The following is a 12,676-nucleotide window of genomic DNA, read 5'->3' as shown; positions in this document are numbered from 1 at the left end:
TGAACAAAACAACCGAGACAAATACTGATACTGGATTTGAACATAGGTAAATTTGGGGAACTATGTCCATTGTATGATGGCCCTCGAAGTTAGTGCCTAACTGGGGTGAGGTTAACAGTCATGGAGAACAAAGAGGTGGTGCAAGAGAGATCAAAGAGGAAGAATTGATGGAATCTGGTAACTTATTTCAAAAGGTGGGAGAGAAAAGCAAAAGTAAGTATATTCCCAATTTACTGGATATGGTGGGGCAAGGAAGAAAAAGCCTATAGTCATATGTCACACAATTATTGCTAATGAACAGAAAATGGACAGACCCACTGAAAAAAGGAGGAGTGCTCTGCAAAGAAGTAAATTACGCACCAGTGCTTAGTTCATGGTAACTTACTGATGGCCTTCCCAGGTCTGAAAAGAGCAAGCTCTACTTCCTTTCATTCATCCAGCCTGTCCAGCAGTGCCCAGGTGTTACTACCACTGTGCACATGACTTGTGTGTGCCACTGTGGTAGGAAGGTAGTAAGAAGTAGGTCCTTACTTAAATTAGTAAGGTAGTAAGGTCCTCAAGAGACCAGGCTCTGGAGTCAAACCACCCTGTGGTCAGTTTTGGTTCCACAGCTCACTGGCTATGTGGTCTTATAATTTCTGTGCCCCAATTTCCTCACTTGGAAGAAGAACACTCTAAGTGTTCTTACATAAAAAGGTCAGAGAATTAACTAAAATAATATAGGCCATGCGTTTACCACTATGCTTGGTACATAGTGCTCCAACTGAGCAGCTTTCAATAAGTACTTCCCTTATTTTACTACGACTATAACTACTACTACTATTACTACCACTGTCTTAAACAAATCAACAGCAAATCATGTCTGATAGGTTAAGGACTTAAGTAAGGTAAAATGCAGTCCAAAATGTTGGCACGTTTCAAACATGGCACCTCCCGGAATTCATGACATGTCATGATCCAAGGTAATTGTACTCTGACAGACTGAGAGAATTCCTGAAATGAATCCCTGGGTCCCAAGGCATTCTGGGAATCCCCACAAGTCCTCCATTATTATCCTATCCCCAGGTACCCTCTCCACTGAGATATGCTCCAGTTGCAGACCAGCTTTGTAGCTCAATGGTTTCACACATTCGCTGACAGCCCAGGAAAGGATTTCTCTTATTTACTGGGATATACAATTTGGTGTGTACCTAAACAGCTTTTCCTCATTCCTCAAACCATCTCCCTAGTCCATTATGAATTATGACAGGCATCCTGAAAAAGGAGCACTCATTCTAAAGAGAATAAGGAAGTGTTTCACAAGAGTAAAGGAAAGAGCACTGGATTAAAGTTCAGACTCTACTGTTGATTTAGTGTGGATGTCTTAAGATCTCTGGCATTGTTTCCTCCCTTACAAAATAGGAATTATATCTACTCGGTCAACTTCACAACACTGGCAGGCAGGTCAAGTGAAAAAACAAAACATAGAAGCACTGTATAAGTGCCAAATACTTTATAAGATATTCATGATATCACTATATGGACCATCATTTTTCCTCAAAGGATGAAAGAGACCTACAAGATTCTCCAAATTTGAAGAACATCACTTATAGCATATAATTTTCTTCATCATCACTATTTTTTAAATCACTTTTACCACTTCTCAGAGCTATTCTGGGGATTAAACAAGATCACATTTTTGTTTATTTATTTATTTATTCATTTTGGTATTTTTAATTAGAGAGAGAGAGTGCATGGGGTGGGAAGGGGCAGAGGGAGAAAGAGAGAACCTTAAGCAGGCTCCATGCTCAGCACAAAGCCCAACACTGGGCTCAGTCTCACAACCCTGAGATCACGATCTGAGCCTAAATCAAGAGTTAGACACATACCCAAGGAAGCCACCCAGGTGCCCCTAAACAAGATCATGTTTTAAATGGAAACACTAGCTTTGTGCAGTGGCAGTATCGTAGTCAATGAGGTTTATCTGAGACGCGATTATTGCTAATTAAATGGAAATACTAAATTCAGCCTGAGGTAATAACAATAATATTTATAGAATCCGTACTACGTGCCAGGCATTATGCTTGGGATTTTATATGCCTAATCAGTTTCTTAAGACAGCACTTCAAATGAAAAAGCTCAGTTGTCCCTGTTATGCTCATGAGAAAATTAAGATTCAAAGGACTTAAATCACTCACACAAATCCTCACAGTCAATGTCAAAGCTGAGATTTGGGGCGCCTGGGTGGCTCAGTTGCTAAGCATCTGCCTTTGGCTCAGGTCATGATCTCAGTGTCCTGGGATTGAGCCCCACATCAGGCTTCCTGATTGGTGGGAAGCCTGCTTCTCCCTCTCCCTCTCCCCCTGCTTGTGTTCCTGCTCTCGTTGTCTCTCTGTCAAATAAATAAATAAAATCTTAAGAAAAAAAAAAAAAAGCTGAGATTTGAACTCAGGTCTGTTCCTCTCAGCTATATGGCCAGGGCACATTCCTCATTCTCTCCTGAATACCAGCTTCATGGGGCTAATAATGGCATTGTGAACCTACAAGGACATTCTTAAATAGGACAACCATCTATGTGTAAATACTAAGGACCTATAAGATTTTGTGTAAATAACTATTTAAGCATTCTTCATTAGTCATTATTTCAATTCCTACCTTCTATAATGCCAATTATTTTTGCATCATCTTTATCTAGCAATTAGGATAAACACTCTGCCTGACTACATATATTAAAATACCCATATACATAAGTTTGAGAATCATATATAATATCCAAATACACATCTTTGGATGTACTATATCTTAATGACACCAAAAGAGTTGTGTTGATTTTGAAATACACTTGGCATTCAAAGACAGAAAAAAAATAAAGGAGAAGTTATACAAGATAAAGGAAAGAGCACAGATTTAGGCCAATCTGGGCTTATAAATCCCAGCTCCATCACTTACAAATTTTTTGACCTGACAAAGTCTATCTCTTATTAGAGTTTCTATTTCTTTATCTTTAAAATGAGAATACTAGCACATACCCCACCTGGCTGTCAAAAAACTTTAATTTAATAGTACAGAATGTGTAAAGTTTCTAGGATAGAGCTAGGTAACTTTTCTCTTCTATGCCAGTAAGAGGTAGCAATATGACAGTGTTCACAAATGAAACCATGAGGAAATAGTTTCATAGTTGCAGTAAAACTAAATAACCTATCATATACCTGTTTAGAACACCTGCACCCAGCCACACCTACAAAGAAAATGAAAGACCAGAAAAGTATTTCCCCAAAGAATTCATGGAAAGTGTAACTGTGACACAGCCCAAGACTCATTAGCACAAGGAGAGTACGTGGACCAGATTTGTAAAGCAAAATGTGAACTGGGGAGTAGAAATGTAAAGCTACTCTCTTCCTTACCCTCAACTTACCCCAGCAGATTGGGACCTTGTCATTCAAAGACACAGTTAGGAGAGTGGTTAGAAGTACCGATCATGGGTCGTCTGGGTGGCTCAGTTGCTTAAGCGACTGCCCTCCGCTTCTGTCATGATCCCAAATTCCCAGGATCGAGTCCCACACTGGGCTCCCTGCTCGGCAGGAAGTCTGCTTCTCCCTCTGACCTCTCTCCTCTCGTCCTCACCTCTCTCATTCTCTCTTCTCTCTCTCAAATAAGTTAAAAAAAAAAAAACTTAAAAAAAAGAAGTAGCGATTACGGAGTCAGATGGATGGAGGTCCAAAGTCTGGTCCTCTCACTCATTAGTTAAATGACCAGGGAAGTTGCATAACCTCTCTAATCATAAATTTCCTCTTGGGAATAGCGATGATAAACTCAGGAAAATATCTACTTATAAGGTAGTATAGAAGAAAATGAAATTCACATATAAATCTCTCAGCAAATACGTGATGAGTAAAGAAGCACTTATAACATAATGATGATGATGGTAACTGATATGGAAGGTTTGCTGCCTGAATGATACTGAGAACCTACAGTCCTAGGGATTTGAGTCGTTATAAAAAAACGAAACAAAACAAAAATCAAGGAGTGCCTTTCTGGGCTGGAGTAAACCAATGGTTTCTAGAGTCATTTGGATAGTCCATCCTTCCCTCAAAACTCCCAGCCCAGCCAGGAGTCCTGGACAGTCAAAGTTACTCCTAGATGGTGTAAGAAGTAAAGGACCCAGCTCAGCTCCAAACCTACTCCATAGGTAATTCTGAAACTTTGGGTCAAGGTTTGGAAAATCCCTAAACCCCACTGATAAACACAGTGTCAACCAAATGGTTTATTTCCAGAAACACTTCAACATATTTGCCCTCAGGGAAATGAAAGTCCCACATCTAAAATTGGCACCCAGAGATCCCTTGCGAACTCAACACGTCAGTCCTCCCCTTCTGCACCCTCCCAATACAATTAGATGGTTGTCTCTATGATTTTTACATTTCTGCCCTTGTTAAAATTCCCAGGGGCTTGCTTTCAAATATGTTGATGTTGTTTGGCTTTAAAATAAAAGATCAGTATTAGGGCCCCTGGGTGGCTCAGTCAGTTAAGCCTCTGCCTTTGGCTCAGGTCATGATCGCAGGGTCCTGGGATGGAGCTGGCACAAGCTCCCTGCTCAGCAGAGGGGCCTGCTTTTCCCTCAGCCTACCCCTGCCCCTGCTGTGTTCTCCTGCTCTCTGTCAAATAAATAAACAAGATCTTTAAAATAAATAAATAAAATATAAGTATGAAAGAAGGTTTAACTAAGCAAAGAAAACAAAGAAATCTCAGATGAGTAAAAATCAGATCTGAAGATCTAAAAGGAAAAAATATTAGTATCAGAGATTATTTGCACTTAATTGATACAGGTGATACGGTCATCAAATTACTGTTGAACCAACATTAGATCTTAATTTATTTAAAACATTGCTATACTGTTACTGTGGCAGTTCCCCCCCCCTACCAGACACACACCAGGGAAAAAGGATTTACTGACATAGTAAAGTATTATTTTTTTAAAAATCTAAGTAAAGAGACCAGTTGCTTAAAAATCTCAGTTGATTAAGGGTCAAAGGATGATTTCTTTAGACCTGCAAAACAACATAATATAAATATTTCTAAATAGACATTACTCTGTTTCACACAAAAGTAAAATTCTACACTATAATCTCTCAATTATGATTTCTATAAATTCACTGTGATAACTTTATGCAGTTCAGTGTACAGAGGAATTAGGTCCAACATTTGTATATCATGGATTCATGCTAACCGCAAACTTAGGAACACATAAATGCATTGCTATCAGTCAGAAAAATGTCCCTATTTTTTTTTAAAGGAAGATACCATATTATCAACATATCTATAGAAGCGGTGCTAATTCCTCTTCACTGATCATAACACGCGTACGTTATGTACATTTGTGCTACGCGAACATCCTTACCTGTAGTACCTGAGACAGTGTGTTTGAAAGCATCACAGAGATTCCCTGCTTTAGAACCATTTTACTCACCATCCTTTAATTTTTTTGTAAAGGCGATGCTTCTTGTATAAGAGAACTTTAACGGGAACCCATACCAGTAGAGTCACAGAAGCCACATAGGCAATGGAACAGGAAACAATCAGCCAATAATGCGTTTTCCCAGGGCTACCCGCTTTCTTTTGATAGGCAGTGGCAAACTGTTCCACGATCACCAGCGTGGGAGTGGCGAAAGCAACAAACTCAAGAAGCTCAAAAATCAGGAGCTTGATGAGTCTTCCAGAAGCCATCCTGAGAAGGGCTAGCTGCTGATGATCAAACACTCCCCCTTCGGTTGTGAGTGGCGTATGGACACTGATACTGAGCGAGGATCCAGTTCCTTGTCCTGAAATCACTAATCAGTGACTTTTTATTCTTTTATTGACCCTCATATGGTTCAATGATCTTCCAACTTGCTGAGCGAGGTCTCTTAAAGAAACAGAACAGTGGTGGAGATGATGACTTAATGTGTTTGCACGTCCATTATTCAAAGTCAAATGGATTTCTGAATATGCTTTGCAGCGCTGGTAAAAAGCAGATCTTTCAGGGTAGCTTGGATTGCCAACTTGAGCACACACACAAAAATTATGGAATACTTAACATTTGTTAAGTGGAACCATCAGAATCATATAATTTTAGAGTTAAAGGAGAAGAAGAACTGTAATGTGATCCTTGATTTTTTATCTAAGCAAATCCAGGCAAAAAGAGATACCCAAAACCAGGGTCCTCATCAAGGAAAAGTACCCCTTGTTTTTCTTCAAAGTGTTCAGAAAGGGAGTTTGGATTCACACTGCCAGCCTCCTAACCAGATTTCTTCCTAGTACCTGAACTATCTGTTCTTGCACATTAATTGTTATGTAACCCAGATTAATATTTTTATTTTGCTGGTGAGGGAACCGACATGTGTTGGAAACCTGTTTTCAGGATTGACGTCTTAAGAGCTGTCCATATTTAGTCCGAAAGCATATCAAATATTTAAAAGACAACAATCGTCTCCATGAATAGCCTTCTTTCAAAAACTACTTGGGAGCACCTCCAAATGAGCACTTCACCTTTGCTAGATGCTGGAGTGTGAAGGTGAAAGGACAGAAGATTTCTGCCCTAAAGATGCTCAAAGTCCAACAGACAAAACACACCTGGGAATGAGAAAAATCACTGAGGTCAGAAGTACAGCCCAAGTGCTATGGTAACACAGAGGAGAATTTCCTCTTCGGGCTGTGGGAAGGGGAGGGAAAGATGAGGAGGACAGATGGCAGGTTTGGGGGTGTCGGTAACATTCCAGACACACACACAAAAAGCCCGGAGGCTAGAGCGGTTATGAGAGTCTGATGTCCCGTGGCAGGAAGTAAGGACAGGTGATGTTAGAAGACGTGGCTGGGGTCAGAATGTCAATGATCCATGAAGGATCTGGGTGTGGGTGCGGGGTGGGGTGGGGTGGTGTCTGTGTGTGTGTGTGTGTGTGTGTGTGTGTGAGGCAGGCAGTGATAAAGCAATGTTTTCTGGACAGAAGAGCCACTTCCTTGATCATTTGGAAAGGGTGGCGAGTGCTGGTGTGCAGGATGGACAGAAGCGGTGTTAACCGGGAGGTGGGGAAGCCAGTGGGGAGCCCCAGAGCCGCCTGGGCAGTAGGGAGAGCCTTGGCTGCAACGGATGAAGCAAGAGTGCTGAGGGGAGCACTGATTCTGATCCCTTCCACACACTGGCTTCCTTCGATGGCTTCCCCTGTGCCTCCCGGCAGCCTGAGGCACACCATTATTTCTCTGGGTTCCTCTCTCCCCAGGCAGGCCCTTTGCAGAAGGGGCCCTGTGCCGCCTGGCTCCCCAATGCCCCTAGGATTCTGGTAGCAGCTCTGAGGATTGCCTCCTCCTGCCCGCCCACTGCAACGCAGTCAGTCAGCCGCTTCCTCAAGCTAGCTATTTTATTTGAACTTGAACTTGCAATCTGCTGATGTTTTGCGGAAGTCCTCTCAAACAAGAGCTGGAAGACTGGTACAGAGAACATGAGAGGACAGGGTAGAAAAACCATGTGAGCACCATTTCTGTCATCAACTATTTTTTTTTAAAGATTTTATTTATTTATTTGACAGACAGAGATCACAAGAAGGCAGAGAGGCAGGCAGAGAGAGAGGAAGGGAAGCAGGCTCCCCGCTGAGCAGAGAGCCCGACATGGGGCTCTATCCCAGGACCCTGAGATCATGACCTGAGCCGAAGGCAGAGGCTTTAACCCACTGAGCCACCCCAGTGCCCCACCAACTATTTTTAATACCATATAATTGTCACTGATTCTCCATGTCATCCCTGACAAAACTTTATATTTAAGAGAAACTGGATACAAACTAGATTCTAACCTCCTAGCCCTCTGTCTTGAGTCATCAGTGGTATGATGTGTTATGATTTCTTCTAGAAATTTTGTGTATTAATAGGAATTGTGACCTGGGCATTTGAAGACAATTGTTGAATAAAATTGCCTGGAACGAAGTAAAAGGATTCTGGGCTAGGTCTTTAATTCCATTTTAAATACTCATTTTATTTTTTTATTTTCATGTGTGGGAATTTAAAAATGGCACTCATTTTATATTTCTCACATCTAATTTCCCTCCAGTTTCTTAAAATTTATTTAAGATTTTATTTATTTATTTGACAGAGAGAGAGAGAGTTCACAAGTAGTCAGAAAGGCAGGCAGAGAGAGAGGAGGAAGCAGGCTCCCTGCTAAGCAGAGAGCCCGACGTGGGTCTCGATCCCAGGACCCTGAGATCATGACCTGAACTGATGGCAGAGGCTTAACCCACTGAGCTACCCAGGCACCCTTCCTTCTAGTTTCTAATGTCTCTTCACCTTTACCTTCAAAGACAGAGTTCGTGCAGAATTCTCTACAGCACGGAAAGCTCTGATAACTAGTCGTGCTGTCTGAACAGGAAGGAGGTAGTGATGCTCGCTCGCTACCCACAATAAGCCTACCTCCTGTAAACAAAAGAGCACCTGTGTTAGCATAGCTTATGAACATTTTCTACGAGTGGATCGTGGTGAGAGACACAGTTCTTCCTCACTTATGTCCCAGTTAGGGATATGTCACCAATGCACTGGTAAGACCTGAGAACACTGATGGACTGAGCTGGGCATGTCAGGGCTGTGAAGGGCTCTCCCGGGCACAGTCCTCCACACCCCTCTCCAGCCACATCTGGATGAACAGGCCCTGGTTCACAGAATGCCCCTCTGTAAACTGGGCCAGGTGCTCCAGCTTAGAAATATGAACCAAGAAACACAGGGAGAATTTGGTAAGTGGAATTGCAGGAGGCCATGATCTGGAGTCCAGATTAAAGTGACCCAAACTCTACGTGTGGGCACCCCCCCACCCCGGCATGTTGGGACACTCAGCACCTATTTGCTGAGTGAAGGAGGGAACGAATAGAAGCCAAGTGGTGAGGGGACAGAAGAGTTAGCACAGAAGCCAATGCAGAGAGTGAGAAGATTGGAACAGAGATCAATAGCGAGAGGCAACCAAAAGGCTTACAAAATGGGCTCTTCGGTCTCGGCAACCAAAAGGGCTTGAGTACAAGAAAGGAATATGTTTAGGAGCAGGAGCCAAAGAGTATACAAAAGCAAGATGTAAGATGATTCAGAAGAAGAGACTGAAAAAAAATCAAAGTAGAGTTGATCAGAGAGGGCTTCTTGAAGGAGGTGAATTTCGGCCAAATTGATTTTTCTACTGACTCACAGCAATATCCATATGTAACTTTCTCTGTGCCATATAAAGACAATTTCTTTGAAAATTAGTCCTAAGACTGTTCATAATATAGAGAGTTAGGAGAGGGGTAGGAGAGAGTAGTCAACTGTAGATGCTATAACAATGCGAATGGCACAATCTCATTTTTGTCTTAAAATATCATCGCTGGGGGCGCCTGGGTGGCTCAGTGGGTTAAAGCCTCAGCCTTTGGCTCAGGTCATGATCCCAGGGTTCGGGGATCGAGCCCCGCATTGGGCTCTCTGCTGAGCAGGGAGCCTGCTACTCTTCCTCTCTCTCTCTCTGCCTGCCTCTCTGCCTACTTGTGGTCTCTGCCTGTCAAATAAATAAATAAATAAATCTTAAAAAAATAGATCATCGCTGCGGATTGAAGCATAAATTAAAAATCCAGAAATACACTCCTCAGACTAAGAGTGCTGCCCCTGGGGAATGGGTGAGACGGGGTGGAGGAGTTTTCACTCTCGATTTATTAATATGGGCATAGCTGCAATATTTCACTAGCATAAAAACTTGAAAGTAATTACAGATTAGTAACAATCAATTAAACAAAGCAATTCTGGCTTAATAAGAACTTTATGCTCTATTTTTTAAAAATCTTTCCTCCACCTGTTTGTTGTCCCTAACTTCTCAGCAAAAGCAACATAAATGAATGAGGTTTCTTCACCTCAAGATGCATGTTAGGAAAAGACCATGCTTCTTATTTATTTATTTATTTGACAGAGAGAGAGATCACAAGTAGGCAGAGAGGCAGGTAGAGAGAGAGGAGGGGAAGCAGGCTTCCCGCTGAGCAGAGAGCCGGAAGTGGGGCTCGAGCCCAGGACCCTGGGATCATGACCTGAGCCGAAGGCAGAGGCTTTAACCCACTGAGCCACCCAGGCGCCCCTTATTCCTTAAATGGCAGCACTAAAGAGCAATGAAATAGCCAAGAGGCAAGCAGAAAGATGGGGAGAGCCTTGAATAACTTGGCCAGCTAGGCAGTGGGGACAGAATTTTATTGTTTATTCCTGATCGCACATGAAAGGAAGCATAGCCTTCCTCCTGCAGGCCCCACTCTAAGAGTTTCCTCCTCTCTGAAACCCTTCCTTACTCTCCTTCTCCAAACAGAAGGAAGCATGTCCTCCTTTGAGTCAGAACACCTGAATCCTTCTGGATCCGTCCACGCTTGTACTGTAGCACTTGTCTCCCTATATAGTTTGGGCACTGGCTCCCCTACAAAAGCTCCCTTTCCCCAGGAAAGCTCCCTGAAGGCAGAGAACACTCGCTTTCATCTTTGTACGGTCGTATCTCAGCATGGTGCCTACCACGTAATGGGCCCTTGAAAGATCTCTGGAAGGAATGGATGGAGATGAAGAGTAAGAGAAGTGGTGGGCAGTAGGGGGAATGTGCCAAGCTTTGATAATGGCTGACTCCTCTTTTATTCCAAGAGAATCCTCGTTCTCACACTGACCTTTCAGAAGGAGAAATCACGTATTACCTGTCCCAATACAACCTGACCACTCAGCCCGTGAGCTTCAATTTCCTTGTGTGGTCCCAATTACAGCCTCCAGGACTCCTTCCTGCACAGCCATGGCTCTGTAAGGTCTCTAAGAAGAGAGAAAACAAAGCCCCTGGGGAATGCAGTTTCTTCACCTCAAGATGCATGTTAGGAAAAGACCATGCTTCTTATTTATTTATTTATTTGACAGAGAGAGAGATCACAAGTAGGCAGAGAGGCAGGTAGAGAGAGAGGAGGGGAAGCAGGCTTCCCGCTGAGCAGAGAGCCGGAAGTGGGGCTCGAGCCCAGGACCCTGGGATCATGACCTGAGCCGAAGGCAGAGGCTTTAACCCACTGAGCCACCCAGGCGCCCCAAGACCATGCTTCTTTACAAGCATTCACAAAGACTTAGGTCCCAGTGTCACAATATCTTTCCCAACCTTTTCTAATCTGTATGTCCTCCAAAATGCATATCCCATAATGGATTTGAACCATTAACAAAGGAGGCTGGAGAGGACTGGCTGCTAATTGTCTGGACTAAGACATAGCCTCCAATTACTTAAGAGTCCTCAGCTCTTCTAAGGGATCTAAAATCGTCTAAAATTTCCCTAACAGATTGGGAGGCAGGGTAGGTTCCTTCACCAGGGATAGAGAACAAGTTAGCCTGGCAAAGAAAAGAATGCCATTACAGCAACATTAAGCTCCTGGGAGGAAACAATGCTGGACCCCTCACTTGGAGACAAGGACAAAAGGAGATGAGAGAGGGTTTGAAATCACCTACCCTTCCGCTGAGACCAGTTTATGCCAATCCTGATTCTTTCCCTTCTAAGTCCCCTGACGATTCCGCCAGGCCACTGCAGGGCCAGGAACTGGAAGGACACGCAGGAGGACATTTTCATACCCCCCAATTCTTGACTTGGATTCATCCAAGACCAATTCAAAGAACTCTGCCCCTTACTCTGCCCTTTAATGCTGGGTATAACAACTTCCTGGTAGGAAACAGATCTGGTTTTCTGGAGCTGGGTCTGTGGTGGAAAGACTGAGGCTTGTGGTTAGAACTCACTTCCACGTAGGAATGTTGATGCAGTGTTTTTTATTTTAGTAAAGCAGAAGATATCATGCTGCCCGGGGTAACACCTGTTCTCCACACTTCCAACTGTCACTTCCTTCCTGCAGGCAGGAAGTCAAAAATTCAAAGTCTCTTAAATTGTTAGTAAGATCATTTGTAATCTCAAGGCTTGTTCATTGTTTTCAGTGTACATTTGTTTTGTGAAACAAAATGTACAGACAGCCAGGAATGTTCCGGCATATCTGGGGTTTGTTTCCTGTGATCATATGGTGTTGATGTGCAGAAAGGCAGGAGCTGGGGGCAATGAAATTGCTCTACAGATCAGGCTGCATCTGTGGAGAGCCTCAGGAAGAGATTGGATCTAATTACTGATTATTTGTAATTTCCAAAGAGTATTTCCAAAATACAATACCAATCCTCATAAGCAGGTGTCACCAAACAAATCACATGAAGTGAATTCAGTTAAGATTATATCACCAACGGATTGTGCCCCTTTTTGTAATGTTATGCTATCACAGTCCAGACGATGTTCAATTTTTATTACGGGAAAAAAGGACAATTAAATCTCCTTGACTATTAAATAAATAACTTTGTAAGAGCAAGGACAATAGCACATTTGCTTATACAACCCTTTTAATATCTGGTGTTTACTTAGTGATGCTATTCTTGAAATTAACAAAATTTAGAGGCTGTCCTTACTTCTATAAAAATAATAATGCTCCCCTGAAATATTTTTTCTGTTAAAGGTGTCCAGATCTCAAACATTGAAAGACAGAAAGAAAGATGATTTAAGATTTCCCATTACACAAATTGTGTGTAGTGGCATACAAATGAGAGATAATCATTAAAAATAGACTATTAAAGAAAAGAGGAAGTTACTTCATTCTGTACAGTGATTCTCAGATTTTATATTTTAAGAGACTACAACAGTCTGAGTTAG

At 42.5% G+C, this 12,676-nt stretch overlaps 1 protein-coding gene across 3 annotated transcripts in view; it reads right to left on the bottom strand.

The window, feature by feature from the left end:
* The window catches only part of TMEM236 (transmembrane protein 236), a 42,619-nt gene extending 30,829 nt beyond the window's left edge, over positions 1-11,790 (bottom strand). Inside the window, exons 1-3 of one of the 3 annotated variants that reach the window (XM_082742040.1) lie at positions 11,449-11,790; positions 10,668-10,776; positions 5,447-6,588 (exon numbers count right to left, since the gene is read on the bottom strand). In XM_082742040.1, the coding sequence (XP_082598166.1) occupies positions 5,447-5,703 (257 nt within the window). In that variant the 5' untranslated portion in view covers positions 5,704-6,588; positions 10,668-10,776; positions 11,449-11,790. Of the gene's footprint in view, positions 1-4,775; positions 6,589-10,667; positions 10,777-11,448 lie in introns of those variants that run through there. The other 2 variants (XR_014314447.1, XM_082742041.1) reach the window with 2 other exon arrangements.
* Between the last annotated feature and the right edge of the window lie 886 nt (positions 11,791-12,676).

Source organism: Mustela nivalis (genome assembly GCF_964662115.1).
Source record: "Mustela nivalis genome assembly, chromosome: 7".
Classification (NCBI taxonomy): Eukaryota; Metazoa; Chordata; class Mammalia; order Carnivora; family Mustelidae; genus Mustela; species Mustela nivalis.
The sequence above is the reverse complement of the archived record's forward strand: the minus strand, read 5'-3'. Positions and strand labels throughout refer to the sequence as shown.